The 26,391-nt window shown below is 46.9% G+C and overlaps 1 protein-coding gene across 1 annotated transcript in view; it reads right to left on the reverse strand.

Annotated features, from left to right (window-relative positions):
• Positions 1-218: 218 nt before the first annotated feature.
• The window catches only part of LOC309558765 (E3 ubiquitin-protein ligase DTX3L-like), a gene marked incomplete at its 5' end in the record, with an annotated part of 52,769 nt that continues 26,596 nt past the window's right edge, over positions 219-26,391 (reverse strand). The window contains 2 exons of the mRNA XM_082261813.1: positions 219-501; positions 17,021-17,238. Coding sequence (XP_082117939.1) covers positions 432-501; positions 17,021-17,238 — 288 coding nt within the window. The 3' untranslated portion in view covers positions 219-431. The remainder of the gene's footprint in view (positions 502-17,020; positions 17,239-26,391) is intronic.

Here is a 26,391-nt window from a genome sequence, read left to right on the forward strand (position 1 = left end):
AAATAATTCCGGTACAAATCATCCCCAAGATGTGCACAGTGCAGAAACCAAGGACTGAGAAGGAAGAAAACATAAGCTGGCCACACATTATGCAACTTTCCTGTTCAATTTCCTTTAGATTTACCTTCATCTATGCAGTGCGAGGCCCAACCTGATTCCATACAAATTGGTTTTTAGGTAGTTTTAAATTTTATTGGTTTATTTTAGTTTTTAGTATTTAGGTGTGACCTCATATTATTCGGTTTTGGTAAATCTAAAGGTAAATTGAACAAGAAAATTGCATGATGTACGGCCGGCTTTACTCACATTGTTCTACAAAACCCAATATCCTCACATGACATATTTATTGTGAAGAGTCACCCCACCCAACAATTAAACCCCATGAACCCGCAAATACAACAAAATACAGATTGCGGACTTATTTCTTTTCTTTACTCAACCCCCTTCGCTTTCAGTTCATCTCGCACGCGGTTCAGGTAATCCGGATCCGGGTAACCGAAACTACGAGAAGAAAACACAAAAAATAATCAAAATGATACAATGTATACCTTCTACTGAATCTCCTCTGTACGGGAGCATCTCATAAAATTAGAATATCACCAGAAAGTGAATTTATTTCAGTAATTCAATTCAAAATGTGAAACTCCTATAGTTATGAATAATAGGAAGTCAGAGGTAAGGACCTGAACTGCTGAGCCTACATCCCCATACTATGGAAAGGAACAAGGAAAAAAACCCTCTGTGGGACTTTAAGGGCTCCGGTATAACAATGTCTGATATAGTCTCAATTTGCTAAACAGTATATACATTTTATTTGACACATAATATAAAAATGTGATACAACATAAAAACAATGCAGTTGTGACAGTAAAGGCGCATACAGTATACTGTTACTTATAAAGGCAACAATCACATGTAACCCAACCCCTGCAGATAGGACCTTGCCAACCCCCTACCTGCAGGGGTTGGGTTACATGTGATTGCAGGGCCTTGCCAAGGTCAGCTGACTCCCTGAATATACGGAATGAGGTCAGCCGACTCCCTGAATATACGGAATGAGGTCAGCCGACTCCCTGAATATACGGAATGAGGTCAGCCGACTCCCTGAATATACGGAATGAGGTCAGCTGACTCCCTGAATATACGGAATGAGGTCAGCCGACTCCCTGAATATACGGAATGAGGTCAGCTGACTCCCTGAATATACGGAATGAGGTCAGCTGACTCCCTGAATATACGGAATGAGGTCAGCTGACTCCCTGAATATACGGAATGATCAGGTTATTCCATCAATGTTTTTTTTCCCTGATGGGACAGGAATATTCCAAGATGACAATGCCAGGATTCATCGGGATCAGATTGTGAATGAGGGGTTCAGGGAGGAGGAGACGTCATTGTCACACATGGATTGGCCACCACAGAGCCCAGATCTCACCCCATGGAGAATGTTTGGGATGTGCGGGAGAAGGCTTTGCGCTCCGACTCTCCCATCATCAATAGAAGATCTTGGTGAAAAATGAATGTAACACTGGAGGGAAATAATTATTGTGACATTGCAGAAGATTATCGAATCACACAGCGAATGAGTGCCGTAATCAGAGCCAACCAAATATTAGAGACACCCCAAAATTCAGTATCTCAGAAAATTAGAATATTACATAGAGACCAATTAAAAAAGTTTTTTTAATAGAGAAATGTTGTCTTAGTGAAAAGTCTGTCCATGTACAGTATAGGATGCACTCAATACTTGGTCAGGATGCCTTTTGCATGAATTACTGCATCAATGCGGCGTGGCATGGAGGCGATCAGCCTGTGGCACTGCTGAGGTGTTATGGAAGCTCAGGTTGCTTTGATAGCGGCCTTCAGCTCCTCTGCATTGTTGGGTCTGGTGTCTCTCATCTTCCTCCTGACAATCCCCAACAGATTCTCTATGGGGTTTAGGTCAGGCCAGTTTGCTGGCCAATCAAGCACAGTGATCCCATGATCATGTGACCAGGTATTGGTAGATTTGGCAGTGTGGGCGGTGCCAAGTCCTGCTGGAAAAAGGAAATCAGCATCCCCATAAAGCCGGTCAGCAGAGGGAAGCATGAAGAGCTCTAGAATTTCCTGCTAGAGGGCGGAGCTGACTTTGAACTTGATAAAACTCAGTGGGCCAACACCAGCAGATGACACGACTCCTCAAATCATCACTGACTGTGGAAAATGTTACATTTCATTTGGAAATTAAGGTCCCAGAGTCTGGAGGAGGAGTGGAGAGGCACAGAATCCAAGTTTCATGAGGTCCAGTGTGAAGTTTTTTCGACTGCTAAAATAAACGAGTTTTTAGCCGACGTCCGTAGCTCCGGCCTTTCTCCTTTTTTATATGGATTACATGGAGGTTTAGAGAGACCTCATAGGCTGGGTGCTGTGTGTTTGAGGCTCACCAGAGGTCGTAGCTCGGATGCACCGATTCCAGTGTGAAGTTTCCACAGCCCGTGATGATTTGGGGAGCCATGTCATCTGCTGGCGTTGGTCGGCCCCACCCCCACAGCATTTGATTGACAGCAGGGAAAGCCAATGGCTCTCACTGCTATCAATCTGCTCAGGGAGGAGGGAGACTGCGGTGAGAGTCTCTGCTCTCATGCACATTGCTGGATCAGATTGGGCTCAGTAAGTATTGGGGGGGGGGGGTTGGGGAGGATATTGCAGCACAGAAGGTTCCCTCACCCCTCCTCCTCACAATAACAACACCTCAGAACGAAAGAGACTCATATGGTGTATACGCGATATATGTGTAAGGCGGAAGTCCCTGTTGGACGATCAGCACGCTCAATCTAGCGTGGAATTTGAATCCATGCATTTATTCATTATTTATTTATGCTGTAATGTTTTTTTTCCAATAGTTTGATTGCTATTATTCACAGTTGGATTATGTGGGTCATTTGGCTTTGTTACTTTGGCCCGTATTATATCCGATTGTCCTGTTTCCGGTAGCGGGACCATTCCCTGGAATGCAAGAGGATGTGACGCGCTTCCTGGTTCGCCACATCCATTCTCTGGAGTTCCGGTCCCCGCTGCTGGAACGCGGACGTCAATATCACACTTCCTGGTTCATCACATCCGTTCTCTGGAGTTCCAGTCCCCGCTGCTGGAACGCGGACGTCAATATCACACTTCCTGGTTCATCACATCCATTCTCTGGAGTTCCAGTCCCCGCTGCTGGAACGCGGACGTCAATATCGCACTTCCTGGTTCATCACATCCATTCTCTGGAGTTCCGGTCCCCGCTGCTGGAACGCGGACGTCAATATCACACTTCCTGGTTCATCACATCCATTCTCTGGAGTTCCAGTCCCCGCTGCTGGAACGCGGACGTCAATATCGCACTTCCTGGTTCATCACATCCATTCTCTGGAGTTCCGGTCCCCGCTGCTGGAACGCGGACGTCAATATCACACTTTCTGGTTCATCACATCCATTCTCTGGAGTTCCAGTCCCCGCTGCTGGAATGCGGACGTCAATATCGCACTTCCTGGTTCATCACATCCATTCTCTGGAGTTCTGGTCTCCGCTGCTGGAACGCGGGCGTCAATATCGCACTTCCTGGTGCGTCACGTCCGCCCTGTTGGGTTTTTAATGTGTGCTCACGTCCGACGGCCACGCCTCTGATGATGTCAGTTTATGACGATACTCGTAAGGCGGAAGTCCCTGTTGGACGATCAGCACGCTCAATCTAGCGCGGAATTTGAATCCCTGCATATACTGTATGCTTGTTTTACTACCTATTTATGTAAGTGCAACTTTATTTTAATAAACACCGTTGTAGGAACGTACTGCACCATAGGAGTCTTTTTCATTCTGAGGTGTTGTTATTGTGAGGAGGAGGAGTGAGGTCCCATGTATCACCCTACCATCACATCCTTAGATTTGATTTGATCCTGCTGGTTTTGATCGCTTTGTATTAGGAGGGTCAACTCATCCGGTAAGCAGTTTGGATTTGTCACGTGGTGATTGATGAGGCACTTTATATCTATCCACTGGTGATTGGAGGACCTTTTCCCATCTCACTCATACCAGAGACTCTCTTTTGAAAGAAAGGGACTGCACCTTATTATTCTTGGCGCTGCCTTTTTGTTTTATGGTTTATATTGGGAGTGTAATCTTTCCTATAGTGCTGGCTGCCTTTTCTCAAGTCAATAAGATTTTAACGGATTCCAAGCGCAGATATCTTCTCCTTTTTTTTTTATTCTATTCTATCAGTCCTGTTGATTTTCCTTTTTAATGTATAAGTGCAACTGCTGCCAACACTGTCTGTCCCACTATGTGTATCTATATATATATATATATATATATATATATTGTACAGGTCGTAGAGGGTGGGTCCTTGAAGGACGCTATATTTCCCCTCTGTTTGGGCTCTGGGCCCTTTAAGGGAGCAAAAGGGGTTAACTCATTGATCAGAGGAAGTGGGTTTAAGAAGGACAGGAAGCTGTAGATTGGGTGTGGTGGAGCATAGAGGAGACTGTGGATGGTGAATGTGGACTTTTGTACAGCCGAGAAGGTGCATGTCAGTGTGCTGACTGGGAGCCTATTGCCAGGGGAAGCTACCCTCTTCAAAAGTTGGGACTGTTTGACTGCAAAAGCAGCTCTGAACTCTTCAAGTCGGTGAGACTGTCTTTTCCTTGTTGTGTTTCTTTTGCTGCTATGAAGCCTGTTTAAGTTAATAAACATTTCTTTGGTTGCAACGCCTGTGTCCTGCGATCCAGCTGATCCCCCCAAACATTACAAGTGGTGCTCGGATGCGGGCAGGACTGAGTAACAGGCACAAGAAGAAAAAAAAAATTTTTTTTTTTTTTGCATTGGACTGAAACTGACATTTAAAGGGACAGTACACTTGACTTATGTCCTGGGTTAAAGCCGCACTAAAAGCTGAAACAATGGAGGAGCTAATTAAACAGTTATCCCTGGCTAATATGCAAGCGCAAACTCGTCATGAGGAAGCTAATCAGCGCTTAGCAACCCAGCTGGAGGTACAACAAGCTCACCACAAAGAGGCTCTGGCTCAGCAACAAGAAAGTACTCACCTGTTGGTAACCCAGCTGGCCGCCCAGCAAGGAGCTATACAGACTCAGGTGAAGGCCTTACAAGAGGTAGTACAGCACCTTTCCCAGAGTCATGAACAGGCAGCGGTTACCCCTAGCAACCAGGTGACGGTGAGGGCCAGTCATTTCCTGCAGAAGCTGTCTCTGAGTGATGATGTAGAGGCATTCCTTGCTACGTTTGAGAGGACGGCAGAGAGAGAAGGGTGGCCCCAGGACCAGTGGGCCGGTCTCATTGCTCCTTTCCTCACCGGAGATCCTCAAAAGGCCTACTTTGATCTACCACCTGAAGAAGCGAAAGTCTATGAACGATTAAAGGCAGAAATTTTGGCTCGTCTGGGGGTAACTACGGCTGTTCGGGCCCAACGAGTGCACCAGTGGAAATATTGTCCAGACCGGCCACCAAGGTCCCAAATGCATGACCTGGTGCAACTGGTAAAAAAATGGCTGCAGCCCGAGGTGTTGTCTGGCCTCCAAATTGTGGAACGAGTTGTGTTGGACCGATACCTGAGGTCCCTGCCAGACGACCTTCAACGATGGGTCAGCCATGGAGACCCCACAACAGTGAACCACCTTGTTGAGATGGTGGAACGATATACGGTAGTGGAGGATCTTCTTGGCCCTACCAAGCGCCAAGGCCCCAGCACGTCTCGGCCGGTTCGGCCAACTGCAGCCGCTCGGATGGAAATCCCACGGAACCCTGGAGCACCAATTCCACAAGGCCAGGAGTCACTCCTTGTGCCTTCTCAGAGGCCTGTTCCTGCTCGGAAAGTGGGGGATATACAATGTTGGCGGTGTCATTCCTGGGGCCATACCCGGGCACACTGCCCACTGCAAGAAGAGCCCATGGAATGCGGGGTCCTCCAAAAGGGGTCTTTTTATGCCCATAAAGTATGCACAACACATCTGGATCTTGGTGAGGGGAAGTTCGAGTGTGAAGTTCGAGTAAACCACCTTCCTGCCATGGCTTTGTTGGACTCAGGAAGCATGGTGACCCTGGTTCATCCTAGAGTTATTGTCGAGAATCGGCCCAGTAAGCAAAACTTTACGGGTCGTGTGCATTCACGGAGACACTAGAGAGTACCCTCTCATCTTGGTGTCCATCTCCACGGCATGTGGCACTGGTACTCAAGAGGTGGGGGTGGTGGAAAACTTAGTGCATGATGTGATCATAGGACGAGACTGTCCGTTGTTTGCAAAACTGTGGGAACAAGGACAACCACATGAATGGCCCAGAGACTGGGAAGAAACGTCCTCTGTTCCTGCTGTTGAGGAAAGTAATCCTGAACTGCCAAATTTTGTGAAGGTTGAACTGGATAAAAGTAATGTTGAAACTGTTGAGGATGCCAAAATACATGGTCCACAGACCAACCTGAATACTGAGGGGGGGGAACCTCTTCAGGTGATGCTGGGGGAAGAGGAGGAGGAAGTGGCCTCTACCCCTGCTCTACCAGATTTGGGTGTTACCCAGGGGGCATTTGGTACTGCTCAGATGCAGGACCCCACTTTGGCCCGGGCACAGGAACAGGTTGTGGTAGTAAATGGAGTTCCACAAGAGCCAGGGGCAAATGAGCGATGGCCACACTTTGCAGTATGCAATGAATTGCTTTATCGGGTTAACCAAATAAGAGGAGATGTGGTAGACCAATTATTGGTACCCCAACAATATAGACGGAAGGTTCTTGACCTGGCCCATAACGATGTTTTAGGGGGACACCTAGGAGTGGAGAAGACAGAAGCACGAATCACCGACCGGTTTTACTGGCCAGGTCTGAAAGCGGAGGTAAAAACATACTGTGCCTCCTGTCCCACCTGTCAGTTAACCGCTCCGGTGACTCACTTCCGTAGCCCTTTGGTCCCTCTGCCTATAATTGAGGTCCCATTTGAAAGGATAGCGATGGATATAGTGGGTCCATTGGTAAAGTCTGCTCGAGGTCACTCCTATATACTGGTGATCCTTGACTATGCCACCAGATATCCAGAGGCGCTACCCCTGCGGAATACCTCCTCTAAGACTATTGCTCGGGAGTTATTCCAATTGTTCACACGAACTGGATTTCCTAAGGAAATCCTCACGGACCAGGGCACTCCGTTTATGTCGAGGGTTATGGCCGATGTGTGCAAGCTGTTTCGGATTAAACAGCTGCGCACATCAGTATACCATCCCCAAACAGACGGCTTGGTAGAGCGCTTTAATAAGACTCTGAAGTCAATGCTCAAGAGAGTGGTACAAAGAGATGGGAAAGACTGGGACTGCCTGTTACCAGCTCTCCTATTTGCTATTCGGGAAGTGCCTCAGGCCTCCACGGGGTTTTCACCCTTTGAGTTGGTGTATGGGCGGAGACCTCGTGGATTGCTTGATTTTGTTAAAGAGGAATGGGAAAGTGAACCTATTCAGCATAAGAGTGTTCTTGAATATGTCTCCCAAATGCAGGAAAGGATCATGAGTGTGATGCCCCTGGTCAAGGAACATTTGCAAACAGCCCAGGAGGCTCAACGGAGGGTATATAATAGGGCCGCTAAAATAAGGCACTTCCAAGTGGGGGATCGAGTGGCGATACTGATTCCCACTGTGGAAAGTAAGTTCTTGGCCAGATGGCAAGGTCCCTTTGAAATTGTGGAAAAAATAGGGGAGGTAAATTATAGAGTCCACCAACCAGGCAAGAGGAAGCCGTATCAAATATATCACGTAAACTTGTTAAAGCCCTGGATGGACAGGGAACCGGTGACCTCCCTGGCTGGTGTAAGACTTGAACCTCAGGTTGGTGTGGAGAGTGTCCAAGTAGCAAATACACTGTCTAAAATCCAAAGTCAGCAAGCAAAGGAGTTCTTGCAGAGAAATAAAGAAAAATTTTCAGACTTGCCAGGTCTTACTACGGTTATCGAGCATGATGTTATCACGGAACCAGGGGTCAAAGTTTGTGTCCGGCCGTACCGTATCCCGGAAGCTCAGAGAAAGGCCGTTTCAGAGGAAGTAAAGAAGATGTTAGATCTGGATGTTATTGAAGAATCGCAGAGTGAGTGGTCAAGCCCAATTGTGTTGGTACCAAAGCCCAATGGGACTCTGCGGTTCTGCAATGATTTCCGTAAACTTAATGAAGTTTCAAAATTTGATGCCTACCCTATGCCCCGGGTGGATGAGCTTATCGAGAGACTAGGCCCAGCCAGGTATATCACCACCTTAGACCTTACTAAGGGGTATTGGCAAATCCCCCTGACTAAGGCTGCCAGAGAGAAAACTGCTTTTTCTACCCCAGAGGGGAGTTTTCAGTACAAAAGAATGCCTTTTGGACTACAAACTGCTCCAGCCACCTTCCAGCGAGCAATGGATAGGGTTTTACGACCTCATCGAGAGTATGCCTCCGTATATTTGGATAACATAGTCATTTTTAGCAGAGACTGGGAATCACACTTGCCTAAAGTCCAGGCAGTGCTGGACTCCCTTTCGAAGGAGGGGTTCACAGTGAATCCAGAAAAATGTGAGTTGGGAATGGAGGAGGTGAAATACCTGGGGTATATCGTAGGTAGAGGGCTGGTAAAACCTCAGGTCAACAAGGTAGAGGCGATACAGAACTGGCCCCGCCCCCTAACAAAGAAGCAGGTACGTGCATTCCTGGGCATAGTGGGATACTACAGGAGGTTTGTACCCAACTTTGCCACATTGGCGGCTCCACTGACCGATCTGACTAAGGGTCGGAAGTCGGTCATGATTGAGTGGAATGCAGACGCTGAAAGGGCTTTTTTGGAGCTTAAGTCAGCACTGTGCCAACACCCTGTCCTGATAGCGCCAAACTTTTCAAGAGAATTCATTGTCCAGACTGACGCTTCAGATACAGGGTTAGGAGCAGTCCTGTCACAGGTTGTTCAGGGTGAGGAGCACCTGGTAGTCTTCCTCAGTAGGAAGCTGACACCAGCGGAGAAAAAATATGCGATAGTTGAGCGAGAGTGTTTGGCCATTAAGTGGGCCTTAGAATCCCTCAGGTATTATCTCTTGGGGAGGAAATTTAGGCTGATTTCGGACCATGCTCCTTTAACATGGATGAGACAAAGTAAAGGGACTAATGCCAGGATTACCCGTTGGTTCCTGGCACTCCAGGAATTTAAATTTGTAGTGGAGCACAGGCCCGGGAGACAGCATCAAAATGCAGATGCCCTCTCTCGAGCCCATTGTCTTAGCTCCACTGTTGCCTCCACCTCCTTGGCGTTGGGGCAGAGGGGGGGGGATATGTACAGGTCGTAGAGGGTGGGTCCTTGAAGGACGCTATATTTCCCCTCTGTTTGGGCTCTGGGCCCTTTAAGGGAGCAAAAAGGGTTAACTCATTGATCAGAGGAAGTGGGTTTAAGAAGGACAGGAAGTTGTAGATTGGGTGTGGTGGAGCATAGAGGAGACTGTGGATGGTGAATGTGGACTTTTGTACAGCCGAGAAGGTGCATGTCAGTGTGCTGACTGGGAGCCTATTGCCAGGGGAAGCTACCCTCTTCAAAAGTTGGGACTGTTTGACTGCAAAAGCAGCTCTGAACTCTTCAAGTCGGTGAGACTGTCTTTTCCTTGTTGCGTTTCTTTTGCTGCTATGAAGCCTGTTTAAGTTAATAAACATTTCTTTGGTTGCAACGCCTGTGTCCTGCGATCCAGCTGATCCCCCCAAACATTACAATATATATATATATATATATATATATATATATATATATATATATACACACACAAACACACACACACATATATATATACACACAGTACAGATCAAAAGTTTGGACACACCTTCTCATTTAAAGAGTTTTCTTTATTTTAATGACTATGAAAATTGTAGAGTCACACTTCAAGAGGAGTCACCTGAAATGGTCTTCCAACAGTCTTGAAGGAGTTCCCAGAGATGCTCAGCACCTGTTGGCCCTTTTACCTTCACTCTGCGGTCCAGCTCACCACAAACCATCTGGATTGGGTTCAGGTCCGGTGACTGTGGAGGTCATCTGGCCCAACACCCCATCACTCTCCTTCTTGATGAAATAGCCCTTACACAGCCTGGAGGTGTTTGGGGTCATTGTCCTGTTGAAAAATAAATGATGGTCCAACTAAACGCAAACCGGATGGAATAGCATGCCGCTGCAAGATGCTGTGGTAGCCATGCTGGTTTAGTATGCCTTCAATTTTGAATAAATCCCCAACAGTGTCACCAGAAAAGCCCCCCCACACCATCACACCTCCTCCTCCTCCATGCTTCACAGTTGGAACCAGGCATGTAGAGTCCATCCGTTCACCTTTTCTGCGTCGCACACAGACACGGTGGTTGGAACCAAAGATCTCAAATTTGGACTCCTCAGACCAAAGCACAGATTTCCACCGGTCTAATGTCCATTCCTTGTGTTCTTTAGCCCAAACAAGTCTCTTCTGCTTGTTGCCTTTCTTTAGCAATGGTTTCCTAGCAGATATTCTACCATGAAGGCCGGATTCACACCGTCTCCTCTAACAGTTGTTCTAGAGATGTGTCTGCTGCTAGAACTCCATGTGCCATTGACCTGGTCTCTAATCTGAGCGATTTCTGAGGCTGGTGACTCTGATGAACTTATCCTCCGCAGCAGAGGTGACTCTTGGTCTTCCTTTCCTGGGGCGGTCCGCATGTCAGCCAGTTTCTTTGTAGCGCTTGATGGTTTTTGTGACTGCACTTGGGGACACTTTCAAAGTTTTTTCCCAATTTTTCGGACTGACTGACCTTCATTTCTTAAAGTAATGATGGCCACTCGTTTTCCTGTACTTAGAATTTGTATTATGGCAAGAAAAAAGCAGCTAACAGTCTATTCAGTAGGACTATCAGCTGTGTATCCACCTGACTTCTGATGGTCCCAACCCCATTTATAAGGCAAGAAATCACACTTATTAAAGCCGACAGGGCACACCTGTGAAGTGAAAACCATTTCTTGAAGTGTGACTCTACAATTTTCATAGTCATGAAAATAAAGAAAACTCTTTGAACGAGAAGGTGTGTCCAAACTTTTGGTCTGTACTGTGTGTGTGTATATATGTATATATATATATATATATATATATATATATATATATATAGGGCTTTTTTTCAGCAGGAACGTGGGGGAACGCAGTTCCGGCACCTCTAGAACTGAATGTATATAATGGCAAGGGGTGCTGGGATGTGCTGGAGGGTCTATTGATGCTGGGGAATCTATTGTTGCTGGAGGGGATCTAATTTTGTGGAGGAAGAGGGTCTATTGCTGGTGGGGAATCTATTGCGGCTGAGGGGTGGGTCTTATGTTGCTGGGGGGTTCAATCGTTGCTGGGGGGGAAACTATTGTTGCTGACTGCTGGAGGGTTTATTGATGCTGGCTGCCGGGGAGTCTATGGTTGCTGGAGGGGATCTATTTTTTTCAAGGGGGTCTGTTGTTGCTGGTGGGGATCTATTGTTCCTGGGGGTAGGTGTTATGTTGCAGGGGTCAATCGTTGCAGGGGGGGGGTCTGCTGTTGAGGTAGGGGGTCTTTTGATGATGGCTGTTGGGAGTCCATTGTTGCTGGGGTGGATCTATTGTCGCTGGTCTGTCCATTTTCTTGCTATCAGTAAACAAATGCCATACAAAAAATACTTGGCACCACAAAAATGATACTTGATTCTGTATTCACTAAAAGGGGTGGTACTGGAAGGTGGGTAAGGGGTGGAACAAAGGAATGGTGCTCGGAGGTGGGTAAGGGGCGGAGTCAAGGGGTGACTGACTTTAAAGGAGGAGTTCCTGCACCTATTCTCAGAGAAAAAAAGCCCTGTATATATATCTACTGTGACAGGAAGTCAGGTAAATCTGGGAGTGTAGTCACAGAGAGGAGACACATTCCCACCTGGATTGGAAAGTTCACTAATTACTATAGGGTGTCGGCTGCAAAGGTAGCCAGAACTGTCTAAGGAAGTTGAAAGGCCTTCAGCTGTTCGGAATGAGGAAATTAAGGCCTCTATAATTTGTCCAAAGGAAGTCCTATTGATTGCTGCCTCCTGTCGCCGTGTGGGCTGGGAGAGGAAGGCAGACAGATGTGTGCCTCCCAACGCTGAGGACGCCTGGGAGAAGGACTGCTGCCTCCTGTCGCTGTGTGAGCTGGGAAGAGGAGGACAGACATACGTGTGCCTCCCGACGCCTTGTGGGCATGGGAGAAGGACTGCTGCCTCCTGTCGCCGTGTGGGCTGGGAGAAGGAGGACAGTCAGATGTGTGCCTCCCGACAAGCTGGTGAGCATGGGAGAAGACCCCCTCAAGTGATGTGTGCTAAGGAGGGTAACCAAGTGTGAAGACGTCTCAAAGGTGAGAAAACGAACTATTTCTATGTGAAAGAAATAAAGGAATGTTTGCCATGTGAAGAGGCAAGCCAAGAGACATTCTCATTGTGATGAGTTAAGCGACATGTTCAATGGACATTTGTGCTGTGTGAAGAGATTATAAATGGACTATTGAGTGTCCGCTGTAGGACAAGAAAGTCTGCCCAACAGTAGGTTGGAGACAGACTCTTAGGTAAGTTCCAGAGTGAGAAGGTAGCCGCCCACAGAGGCAAGGATTTATTTTGTCTTTTATTTTGCTGCTGGTTTTGACGCTTGCAGCCTGGTGAAGAAAAATGCACTAATAAACCAAACTGTTGTTTGCAACCCCGTGTCGGCTATCTTACTGTGTAAACGCACCCCCCCAAGGGGTCTTCCACGCCTACCACCGAGCTAATCCCTCACATATGGTGGAGGTATGCAGTGGGCAGAAGCAGAGATCCTTGCAAGGAAGTGCATATGTTTGATGAACTTTATCTGGTGCATGAGATTGCACAATCTATGTGTGCAGGAGAGAAGATCCTGAAAGAGAAAAAAAACGTGTTTTAAAGAGACAGCGGTCTCAAAATTTTTTGATGAACTTTGTTGTGTCTGGTGCAAGGGACTGCACAAACTGTGTGCGCATGAAAAGAGATCTTGCAAGAGAGAGAAAAACTACATGTGTTAAAGAGACAGTGGTCTGAAAATTTTTTGCTGGACTGTGAAAAATTTGTTTGTGGAGTTATTGAAGATGGGGCGTTCAAAACGCCTGAAAAATGCAAGGATCGCGGAAATAAGAGACCGGTTTCTATGGATGGAGGGGATGCTACTGTCTGAACGAGCCCCATCCATGCCTAAAGAGAGTCTACTAAAGAGGAAGGTTGTTGTCCCTAGCAACACTGATGAAACTGCTATGGAGACGCAGTGTGCTCAGATGAAAAGTAAACTCAAAATGGGGGAGATGCTAAAACAGCGGAGCTTTGCAGCTCAACAAAAGGCTCACCAAGAGAGCATGGCAGGCTGGAAACAGAGACGCCAGCAGCCAATGGAGGCCATCGGTTTGGAGGAAACCGAGTATGTGTGCAGGGCTGAGCTGGATGCCTTGCAATGGAAAATGGAAGAAAAGGAACACGCCCTGGAGTTGCTTAGGATGGAGCATAGAAACATGCAGGCTCAGGTGTTCCAGTGGGAAGAATCCACTGCTCTTTTTTTTTCCGAGTTGCACAAACGCAGAGAGACTATAATGGAGAAAGATATCATCCTCATGGAAAAGGAAAGTGAAATTCAGACTTTGCAGAAGCAAAGTATGTGTGAAATGTTGGAGTTGCGTAATCAGCTGGAAAAAAGTCTTCAGTGTTTGGAAGCTACAAAAATAGACCTGCAGGGGGCACAGGAACAGAATGTTGCTCTGAAAACGACATGGTCTCTCAGCTACAAGGAGAAAAGTGAAAGAGAGGCTAAATTACTGAGTACTGTGTATGAGCTCACTACTTTGAGCAATGTGGTAGATGAATTACGTGCAGACTGTGAAAGTTGGAAAGGTGAAGCCCAACGTTTCCAGCAGCAGTTAAAGGAGAAAGAAGCCTGTGTGGCAGAATTACAGTCTCATTCCCAGAAAGTAGCCAATGAGGTGAAGGCTCTTCTGCAGGGAAAAGGAGATTCTGAACACAAGAGAAAAAAAGTAGAGGCACAGCTGCAGGAATCGCAAGTCAAGGTGTCAGAAGGTGACCGAGTGTGTGCTAAGCTGTCAGAGAAGGCAAACTGATTGCAGGTTGAGTTGGACAGTGTCACAAATCAGCTTTCTCAAGCAGACAGAAAATCTAGAGAAATTGCGGAAGATTTTTCTATCTTGGAATCGCAACTGCAAGACACGCAGGAACTCTTACAGGAAGAGAGGTGTCAAAGGCTGAGTTTTAGCATAAAGCTCAAACAAATGGAAGATGAGAAAAATGGCTTCCTGGAACAATTAAAAGAGGAGGAGGAAGCAAAGAAAAACCTATCAGAGCAAGTCGCAACATTGCAAGCTCAGATAGCGGATATGAAAAAACACATGGAAGAAAGTGTTGGTTCATTAGAGTGTGTTGAAGACGTGAAAAAGAAGTTTGATCAGATGCTTGGTGAGGAGAAGACTGTGTCTGCAAAATATGCAGAAGAACGCGACCGTGCAAAAACGGAGGCGCGTGATAACGAGAGCAAAGCCCTGTTCTTGGCTCGCTCCTTGGAGGAAGCTCTAGAGTGTAAGGTTGAACTAGAAAGAGTTAACCAACAGCTGTGTACAGAAATGGAAGAATTGGTCAGCTCCAAGGATGTTGTGAAAAGCGTTCAGGAGCTAGAAAGGTCTAAGCGAGCCTTAGAACAGCAAGTAGAAGAGATGAAGATTCCGTTGCAGGAACTGGAAGAGGAATTACAGGCAACAGAGGATCTGTCCCAAAGAGGGGATAGTGTGCCTGATGTAGTTTTTAAAAGGATCAGTGTTTTGGGGTCTGTCCGGAGTGAGCCTCAGAAATGTGATGACATGTGGCTTGAATCACCCCTTTGGAATAAACCGTTCCTTCAAAAACTTCAAGCATTGGAAAATGTATCATTAGAGCTTCAGCAAACAAAAGAGTTGTGTAAGAAATGTGATGATTTCTCAGTTCAGGCTGAAAACCTAGTGGAGAAAACTAAAGCGGAGAAAACTAAAGCAAGTGATATAAATCTGGGAGGAAAAAGCAAACACCACCTAGTGGAGAGGGCTAGGTCTGTTGGTGAAAACTTGAAGCAAAGGAATTTCAAGTGCCTTTCAGGGAATATTTCCAAAATGGAACTGGTGAAAGACAGGTGGCAAAAGTTTGATCGTGATCTTGAGATACATTCCATGTGGAATTCAGATAAAGAAAAGGAACTAGGTGACCTTGAGCGGTCAAATAGTTCAGCAGAAAGTGCATTGAAGAAACCTGTAATAGACTGTGTTGTTGCCTTTGACCCATGTGTTGGTGGAAGGAAAGTTGATGATGTCGCTGGAAAAATGAACAGGGGTCACTTTGAAGAAATGTGTGACCGCCTGTTGTCGCAAACGAAAGGCCCTCTGCACAGCATCTTAGAGCAAGCTAAGCTCAAGAAACAAAGAGTCAATGATTGTGTACAGCTGTATGGAGAGGCAACTCAAGTCACAGAGGGATGTCAAGAGTCCCTACTTGGAACAAAGCCAAGTAAAGCAGAGGTTCTCAAAGTGTTGTGGAAATCATTTGTTGATTGCAGAGAGAGGCGGCTCAAGTATGTTGAAGACATTAAGACTAGCCCAATTGAGTTGCCTATGGATCACGGTTCCTCCATGGTGGATTGGACAGACGGTTATGAGGGACAAGCTGTCTGACATTTATGAGAAATCTGTCAATGAAGATGACAGAAACAGTTTCATCCGGAAGCTTGAGGATACTAAGAGGCGTATCAGTGAGTGTCAAGAGCAGTGCCTGACACATGCGTGTCTGGAAATATGTGTCCCAACCCTAGGTTTGAAACAAGAGGGGGGGGTATGTGACAGGAAGTCAGGTAAATCTGGGAGTGTAGTCACAGAGAGGAGACACATTCCCACCTGGATTGGAAAGTTCACTAATTACTATAGGGTGTCGGCTGCAAAGGTAGCCAGAACTGTCTAAGGAAGTTGAAAGGCCTTCAGCTGTTCGGAATGAGGAAATGAAGGCCTCTATAATTTGTCCAAAGGAAGTCCTATTGATTGCTGCCTCCTGTCGCCGTGTGGGCTGGGAGAGGAAGGCAGACAGATGTGTGCCTCCCAACGCTGAGGACGCCTGGGAGAAGGACTGCTGTCTCCTGTCGCTGTGTGAGCTGGGAAGAGGAGGACAGACATACGTGTGCCTCCCGACGCCGTGTGGGCATGGGAGAAGGACTGCTGCCTCCTGTCGCCGTGTGGGCTGGGAGAAGGAGGACAGTCAAATGTGTGCCTCCCGACAAGCTGGTGAGCATGGGAGAAGACCCCCTCAAGTGATGTGTGCTAAGGAGGGTAACCAAGTGTGAAGACGTCTCAAAGGTGAGAAAACGAACTATTTCTATGTGAAAGAAGTAAAGGAATGTTTGCCATGTGAAGAGGCAAGCCAAGAGACATTCTCATTGTGATGAGTTAAGGACATGTTCAATGGACATTTGTGCTGTGTGAAGAGATTATAAATGGACTATTGAGTGTCCGCTGTAGGACAAGAAAGTCTGCCCAACAGTAGGTTGGAGACAGACTCTTAGGTAGGTTCCAGTGTGTGAGAAGGTAGCCGCCCACAGAGGCAAGGATTTATTTTGTCTTTTATTTTATTTTGCTGGTTTTGACGCTTGCAGTCTGGTGAAGAAAAATGCACTAATAAACCAAACTGTTGTTTGCAACCCCTTGTCGGCTATCTTACTGTGTAAACGCACCCCCCCAAGGGGTCTTCCACGCCTACCACCGAGCTAATCCCTCACACTACATAAGTCTGACAGAACATACTACTATGCTTCCTTCCCCCATTACCCTCTGCTCTGTATTTTATTACTATACAGGATTTATATGGTGCCAACAGTTTGCACAGCGCTGTACAAATAAAGGGAGAGAGTACAGTTACAATACAATTCAGTTCAATACAAGCTGTACACAGTATAACACACATCTCTCTGTATATGATATGTATTTATCTTACTGTTGTGAGCCCCCGGATGTATTGGTTTTATGGTGGATATCATTCCAGGTGACGGTGTCAGTGGCGCTGGTTGTGCGGGAATCTCCCACGGTGAAGATCAGTCGCTGGTCAAAGGCTTTTTTCAGCAGGCGCAGGATGTCCCTCCCCTCCTTGTTATCCGGTAAATAAGCCGTACGAGAAGTACCTGAGAAATGTTTTCCGGGACGAGGATGGTTCTCCTGGATAATGAGATAATGGGAGTCATGAGAAGGGAGGAGGGAGCTCTGCACACCTCCTGTATTCAGACATCAGCCTGTGTATAGCAGTGACTGACAGCCCCCGCAGGGTGTGATATGGAAGGACCACCATACATAAGCCTCATATACTGGTCTACCTAAACGAAATTTGGATAAGTAAAATGTTGCCAGGGATGATGAATTCTTTGGGTAAGCTGGAAGTGTAAAATTGGGCTCCTTCTCCCACCCACGCTGTATGAGGTTGGAGGACACTTTGATGTCACAATGGCGGTCTGAGGAGCTGAAGGACAGTTGTACCCTGCAATGGCAGCAGATGACATGGGGGAATCACTGGAATAGACATGGCTATCCACATAGCAATTCCCATATACATTATATCACTGCACAATTAGGTGCATAGAATAAGCTGGAGGAAGAGAGAGCACAGCCTGCACCTCCTCCTGGCTCTCTCCTCCTCTTCAGATTGGGCTTGTGTCTTCCAGTGCTAGGCTGACAGAGGATGTGAAGCCGCAGTCACTAATTCTGTCAGCTTGTAGCAGCACAAACTCTCCTCACAGTGCCCCCACCTCATACAATACCAGCACCTGAGGCAGCTGCCCTTTCTGCCCCCTCCCTCGTCCAGTCCCTGCTCCTGGGGTTATTCTTTAGGATAGTCTGCATACAGAAAAGCAAATGTAATGAAAAGGTTTCATTCTTATAAATCAATGTGCTGAGGATAGGGTTAGGTCTGTCTGACTCACACTTGTGGTACGGTCATTAAAGCATATTGTGTGCGTAAAAGGTCTGCGACGTACATGTGCTGTGTATATAGTGAGTGGGCTTGGTTTTTAACCCCTTTTAGGCCCCTCCCACTGTAATTTGGTCATGCCCACAATAAGTCTTTATTACAGCAATGAGTTTCTTGAGGAAAGAGGGGGTGTTACAAAAAAAAAAAAAAAAAAAAAAGATTATTCCAGTGGCGGATGTGCTCTGTACACCACTGATGTGACAGAGTTACCGGGGTGGGTAAAAATGTTAAATCAAATACAAATTTAAATCAAATACAAACCCGATTCCAAAAAAGTTGGGACACTGTACAAATTGTGAGTAAAAAAGGAATGGACTAATTTACAAATCTCATAAAAAATGGATTTTTGTAAAATCTTACCGTAAAATCTTACCGTAAAATCCTTTTCTCTTAGCTCATTGACAGACGTAGTCCTGGGTGATACAGCACCTTCGGGTTATGTTGCCTGCACAGGAGCAGGACTAGACAGGAAATTAAAAAGCTCTGGCCACACCCTAGGGGCAGTCCCAGAGGGTATATCCTCTCTCTCTCTGCCTCAGCAAATCAGTTATGTGAAAAAGCAGTCTTTAGAGATTTTAACCCAACCCAACTCAAAAAAACAGAGGGGCGGGGACTACGTCTGTCAATGAGCTAAGAGAAAAGGATTTTACGGTAAGATCTTATAAAAATCCATTTTTCTCTAGCGCTCATTGACAGACGTAGTCCTCGGTGATACAGCACCTTCGGGACGTCCCAGAGCAGTATCACAAATGAAGGGTGGGAAAATGAAAATCAAATCCCAATCTAGAAGGCCCAACCGGTGCCAACTAGAAGTTTACAATGCTCATCCTTAATGATGAGACTCAACAAAAAAGAGAAAAAAAATCTTTTTTTTTTTTTTTTTTCAAACAGAAAAAACCCTCGAGGTAGACCACCGGTCTCCTCAAATTGCGGCCTGCAAAACCTTGCGGCCAAATGAGGCATCCGCCGATGCCGTCACATCAATTTTATAGAATTTTGTAAAGGTATGTACCGACGACCAGGTGGCCGCCTTACATACCTGGACCACTGACGCCTGATGGCGAAAGGCCCAGGAAGTACTGAGCGCTCGAGTGGAGTGCGCCCTAACAGGGAACGGAGGACTCTGACCCTTAATAGAATAAGCCTGTACCACCGTTTGTCTAATCCATTTGGCAATGGTCGCGGCAGATGCAGGCAAACCCTTTTTGGGGCCATCCGTGATCACAAAAAGTGAATCCGTCTTACGGAATGATTCCGTAGCTTTCAGGTATACCCTGATTGCTCGAACCACATCTAAGGAATGCAACGCATGTTCCCGATGATGCTTGGGCTGAGGACACAAGGAAGGTAGTACAATATCTTCATTCAGATGAAAATCTGAAACCACCTTAGGAAGAAAAGATGGCTTAGGATGAAGTACTACCTTATCCCTATGAATCACTAGGTATGGGGACTGGCATGATAATGCAGCCAGTTCTGACACCCTGCGAGCAGAAGTAATAGCCACCAAGAAGGCCACCTTCTGGGATAAAGTAAGCAAGGGAATCTCCCTGATGTTTTCAAAGGGAGGTTTCTGTAGAACCGACAAAACCAAATTAAGATCGGCGGTAAGGGCGCACGGACTGGTGGAGCCAGGTGCCGCACCCCCTGGATGAAATTCCGCACCAAGGACTTGGTAGCTAAAGGCTTCTGAAAGAAGATTGCTAATGCTGAAACTTGACCCTTGATGGTGCTCAAGGCTAGCTTCTGCTCAACCCCTTGTTGCAAAAAGGCCAATATTCGAGTCACCGAATAGGTACGTGGAGGAAATCCTAAAGATTCGCACCACGCAATATAAGTCTTCCATGTGTGATAATAGACCTTGCTGGAAGTCGCTTTCCTTGCTTTAATAAGGGTAGGAATGACTGAAGTAGACAAACCTCTGTCCTTCAGTACTTGGGTCTCGATGGCCAGGCCATTAAAACCAGCGACTGTAAAGCATGATGGTAAATTGGTCCTTGAGACCACAGACACTCCCTGAGACGAAGTTCCCACGGAACGTCTGCGACTAGCATGTCCAAGTCGGCCAGGCCGGCTTGAGGAGGCCAGCCTAGAATTTCTAGGACCACTGGCGCTGATAGAATCTGAACCAGGCGTCCCTAGAGGTATCTGGCCCCGACCATCCGAGAAAGTCTGGTCGTTTTCTGTTCCCACACATTTATCAGATACCTGATTGTTATCAGGAAGGGTGATCTTTTCTGGTTGAACCTCAGGGACCGAAGTCACCCGACTAGAGGCTACTTGGCCTATCTGGTCAACCAGATCCGATTCCTGTGAGGTATAGGGACTAATCTTAGGAAAAGGTAAAGGAAAAGATCTATTCAGGGAACGGTAACTACCGCTTCCTGTAGTACTTAAATGTTGGAAGGGAAGAATCGCACCGGTAGTAGTGGTTGATGCTCGATCTAATGTCCTGAATACCGGTGAAAACGTCCCCCCACCCTGAAACCGGGTGGGGGCGCACCTTCAGGCTGTGTACTCCTTCGGGTTTGGCTGGGTTGGTCCTCTGCTTGTCCGACCAGCCCTTCTTGAACCCTCCTGGAGGAGTCTTGCCTTTCCCGCTAGTACCAGCCGGGTGCCCTTTATGGGCGGTAAAGAAAGGTCCTTGCTTGTTGCGAGGTCCCTTAGCTTTAGCAGCCTGTGGCAAAAAAGTGCTCTTGCCCCCAGTGGCATCCTTAATGATTTCATCTAGGTTGGCCCCAAATAGACGATTCCCCTGAAAAGGGAGATTTGTCAAGGTCTTTTTGGAACCTAGGTCAGCTGACCAGCATTTTAACCACAGCACACGTCTGAGGATCACCGCTGACATAGATGCATGCCCTAATAAGGGAGTAGTGTCCAAGGCTGCGTCACAGATAAACTGTAGCCCTTGTATAATCTGTTCCATCAAATCAGATGTCTCCTGGGGAATATCTTTTCCCCTAAGGTCTTGGCGTACCATTCTCGCCCATTCCGTAAGTGTCTGGGAAACTAGACCAATAACAATTACTGGTCTAAATGCTGACCCTATCAGAGAGAAGATGGTGCGGGACTCTGCTTCCATCTTTCGATCCACCGGATCCTTAAAGGACGAAGTGTCCTCCACTGGGATAACCGTGGCTTTATTCAGCCTGGAAATAGGTGGATCCACCACTGGTGGTACCGTCCATTTCTTAATGATGGATTCCTCAAACGGATAGCGTCTAGCAATACGCTTGGAAATAGTAAAGGTACGTTTAGAATGCTCCCATTCTCCTTTAATCTGATTACCGAAACACTTGGGTACAGGAAAAACCTTCACCGTTTTGATGGGCTTATTAGTACCAAAAGGAATCTCTGTTTCAGTTGCCTCTGCCGGTAAAGCCTCAAGTTTTAAGGTTTCCTGCACTGCCACAACTAGTGCGTCCACCAATGCTTCTTCCTGAATTATAGCGGGAGAAGAAGCGTCCTCCTCACTGTCTGAGGGGGCTTTACCTGAGACAACAGCCCTTCCAGAGGAACCTGCAACTGCAGTGACCATCTCTGAATCTGAGTCAGAGGTGTCAGATAATATAGGGGTAGGCGGGGGTCGCTTCCTTGACCCCCGTCCCTGACAGGCCGCCTCCACCCGAGCCACCATAGACTCCAAAATTGCTGTAAATGACTCTACACTCTGTGCACCGGCGGGTCCCGTGGCCCCCTCGAGGGAAACAGGTGGGGGAATATGTGTGGCAGGGTCCATGATAATTCCAGTCACTTCCTGGATAATATAATTCAAAAATAAATTTTTTTTTTTTTTTTTTTCAGACCCCCAGCGCCACAAAAAGCCCCTTAGTGTTACCTGCTAGGGATCCCTATCGATCGAGAGAGAGAGAGATAGACCCCCAGGCTCACCACTTGATGTTCAGAGTTTAACTGCAACAGGTTACAGCGCTGTCTTGACAAACAGGAAGTCTTTTGGCTGGCTGCCCAGGAAGAAAGGAGGCGGCTCCGCCCCTCTGCACGCCTTCCGGCGCCTCCCCTAGCTCCACGAGGTGTTTGGATCACCTCAAACATGGCCGCCCCCATGCTGGAGACACGAGGCTACGCCAAAATGGCGGCTCGTGCGATCCAGCAAAAAAAATGGCGGCGGCCTGTACTGAATAGCGGTGTGCTGCAGGGCACACAACACTCTCTCTGCATGGGGATTTGGCGTGGTTGGCGGTACCGGCCCTGGCGGACCGCATGGCCATTCGGGAGGCCTGCTAATAGCTGGAGATCTGATTAGGAAGGCAGTCTACATGTCCGTGGCTTCTGACTGGTAGGTAGCTTATTCTTATCACCGTAAGATTCCCAGAATGCCACTGATTACAATCTTTTTAACATGTATACAATTAGATTGTTAGCTCCCAAACCAAGCCTCCTGGCTTTTGCACATAAAATCACACTCAAAGTAGGAGGATCTGTGTCATTTATAGGATAGAGAGGGACTCTATCTTACCATACAGAGAGGGGCCCGCGTTCACCACAAGACCCGTCAGGGGAAAAGGGGGAACATACTACTCACCATACCGGAACCAGGCGGGCACCAACTCCTGACAGTACCCCTCTCCACCGGGGCGGGAGGGCTGTCGACCGATATGGACGCCGTGACTCATGGTCTTTGGCGTTTCAGCGAGACGTTTAACTCGCGGGGTCAGTCCTTTAATGGGACTTTGTCGCGGCCGACCCAGCGCGGAGCTATGGCCTGCACGCGCTCGTAGGCTGAACTGGGGTGACCACCGGATCTCAACATCCAGCCCGTCGCCCAGTTCAGCTTTCTTGCTTGAAGATCTCACAGGAACACTGGAGAAAAAAAGCTGTCTAAAAAATCTTTTAAGAAAAAAATCTTGCCAGGACCTAAGATCCCAGCAAGGTATCTAGGTCCTTACTCCTAACTAGACAGAAAATAACTGATTTGCTGAGGCAGAGAGAGAGAGGATATACCCTCTGGGACTGCCCCTAGGGTGTGGCCAGAGTTTTTTAATTTCCTGTCTAGTCCTGCTCCTGTGGAGGCAACATAACCCGAAGGTACTGTATCACCGAGGACTACGTCTGTCAATGAGCGCTAGAGAAATTATATTTTATTCCCAATATAATATAGATAACATATCAAATGATGAAAGTGAGACATGTTGAAATGTCATGCAAAATATTGGCTCATTTTGGACTTCATGAAAAAGTTCCAAAAAAGTTGGGACAGGTAGCAATAAGAGGCCGGGAAAGTTAAATGTACATATAAGGAACAGCTGGAGGACCAATTTGCAACTTATTAGGTCAATTGGCAACATGATTGGGTATAAAAAGAGCCTCTCAAGGCCCGTACACACGTACCGATCGTCGGCATACAAACGTCGGCGGACGAAAGATCTGCCGATTGTACGCGTGTTAGTATGGTGCCTCAGACAGATGTCTGCGCACAATCCGCGGACAAAAGTCTTTCTTGCAAACATGAAAATTTTTGTCTGCGGACACCAGAACGGACGATTGTTCGCCTGTCAGTACAGAATTCGGCCGACAGACCGCAGATTTGCAAGACTGGGCATGCTCAGAGAATAAAAAACACAGGGAAAGTTAACCATTACATGACATCACTTCTGCAGTCAGCTGAAGTCTGCAGACAAAATTCTTGTGCTGTCCTTGTGCTGTCTTTGCACTTTTCAACAGACACCGACATCCCGGGGAGAAAAGACGAACATTTGTATGACGACGATCTGCGTGTGTGTACGGGGCTTCAGAGTGGGCGTGTCTCTCAGAGTGGCAGTGTCTCTCAGAAGTCAGGATGGGCCGAGCATCACCAATTCCCCCAATGCTGCGGCGAAAAATAGTGGAGCAATATCAGAAAGGAGTTTCTCAGAGAAAAATTGCAAAGAGTTTGAAGTTCTCATCATCTACAGTGCATAATATCATCCAAAGATTCAGAGAATCTGGAACAATCTCTGTGTGTAAGGGTCAAGGCCGGAAAACCATACTGGATGGCGGTGATATTCGGGCCCTTAGACAGCACTGCATCACATACAGGAATGCTACTGTAATGGAAATCACAACATGGGCTCAGGAATACTTCCAGAAAACATTGTCGTGAACACAATCCACCGTGCCATTCACCGTTGCCGGCTAAAACTCTATAGGCCAAAAAAGAAGCCAAATCTAAACATGATCCAGAAGCGCAGGCGTTTTCTCTGGGCCAAGGCTCATTTATAATGGTCTGTGGCAAAGTGGAAAACTGTTCTGTGGTCAGACCAATCAAAATTTGAAGTTATTTTTGGAAAACTGGGACGCCATGTCATCCGGACTAAAGAGGACAAGGACAACCCAAGTTGTTATCAGTGCTCAGTTCAGAAGCCGGCATCTCTGATGGTATGGGGTTGCATGAGTGCGTGTGGCATGGGCAGCTTACACATCTGGAAAGGCCCCATCAATGCTGAAAGGTATATCCAAGTTCTAGAACAACATATGCTCCCATCCAGACGTCGTCTCTTTCAGGGAAGACCTTGCATTTTCCAACATGACAATGCCAGACCACATACTGCATCAATTACAACATCATGGCTGTGTAGAAGAAGGATCCGGGTACTGAAATGGCCAGCCTGCAGTCCAGACCTTTCACCCATAGAAAACATTTGGCGCATCATAAAGAGGAAGATGCCACAAAGAAGACCTAAGACAGTTGAGGAACTAGAAGTCTGTATTAGACAAGAATGGGACAACATTCCTATTCCTAAACTTCAGCAACTTCTCCTCAGTCCCCAGACGTTTGCAGACTGTTATAAAAAGAAGAGGGGAGGCCACACAGTGCTAAACATGGCCTTGTCCCAACTTTTTTGATATGTGCTGATGCCATGAATTTTAAAATCAACTTATTTTTCCCTTAAAATGATAAATTTTCTCAGTTTAAACATTTGATGTCATCTATGTTGTATTCTGAATAAAATATTGAAATGTGAAACTTCCACATCATTACATTCTGTTTTTATTCACAATTTGTACAGCGTCCCAACTTTTTTGGAATCGGGTTTGTACAATGGGGGGTGATTAATCCAAACTGGAGTAGAGGAAATCTGGAGCAGCCATGCATGGCAACCAATCAGCTGAAAGCAAAACTAAACCCTCCTCTCCTTTACAGCCAAGGAAGCTGCCATATTGGCTTCTGTTTGATCTGCAGTTGCCATGGTGCTACACATGTGATCAGTTATGACTCTGGCCATTTGATGACATGACAGTTCAGTGGAGAGTACAAACAACTGTCATATGCCTTGAATGTAACAGATTTGGGGAAACGGTTAGAACGTTGGGTTACATCCGCTTTAAGCCTTGAAAATGAAAGACAGCAGCTGATTGGCTGCCAGGCACCGCTCCTTCAGATTTTAGCGGCTCCAGTTTTGATAAGTCCCCCCACTGTGATTTCTGTGATTGGTCTCCACTGTGCTGCTATGTGTAGAAATATCTACTGTATTTCATGTGCAGAAGAGTTAGTGCTGCAAGAAACTTAAAACAACCCCCTAAACCACGTGTCAAACACAAGGCCACAGGCTGAATCCGGCCTGCCAGGCTATTTCATGTGGCTCTCACACCAAGGGGGAGAGGTGGAAGATATAGACAGCCTGTGAAAGAGAGGGGTATACAATGTACGATTAACAGCAAACACACACATTATGGGTTGAATTGGATGGACCGATGTCTTTTTTTCAACCTCACAAACTATGTAACTATTTAACTTCACTCACTGTGCTTAGCACAACCCTAAACCCTGCACTCTGTATGTCGCACACCCCTAAACCCTGCACCCTGTATGTCGCACACCCCTAAACCCTGCACCCTGTATGTCGCACACCCCTAAACCCTGCACTCTGTATGTCTCACACCCCTAAACCCTGCACTCTGTATGTCGCACACCCCTAAACCCTGCACTCTGTATGTCGCACACCCCTAAACCCTGCACTCTGTATGTAGCACACCCCTAAACCCTGCACTCTGTATGTTGCACACCCCTAAACCCTGCACCCTGTATGTAGCACACCCCTAAACCCTGCACCCTGTATGTAGCACACCACTAAACCCTGAACCCTGTATGTAGCACACCCCTAAACCCTGCACCCTGTATGTCGCACACCCCTAAACCCTGCACCCTGTATGTCGCACACCCCTGCACACTGTATGTCGCACACCCCTAAACCCTGCACTCTGTATGTAGCGCACCCCTAGACCCTGCACTCTGTATGTCGCACACCCCTAAACCCTGCACTCTGTATGTAGCGCACCCCTAAACCCTGCACTCTGTATGTCGCACACTCCTAAACACTGCAATCTGTATGTCGCACACCCCTAAACCC

This window comes from Pelophylax lessonae, assembly GCF_965119305.1.
Source record: "Pelophylax lessonae genome assembly, chromosome: 6".
Lineage (NCBI taxonomy): Eukaryota > Metazoa > Chordata > Amphibia > Anura > Ranidae > Pelophylax > Pelophylax lessonae.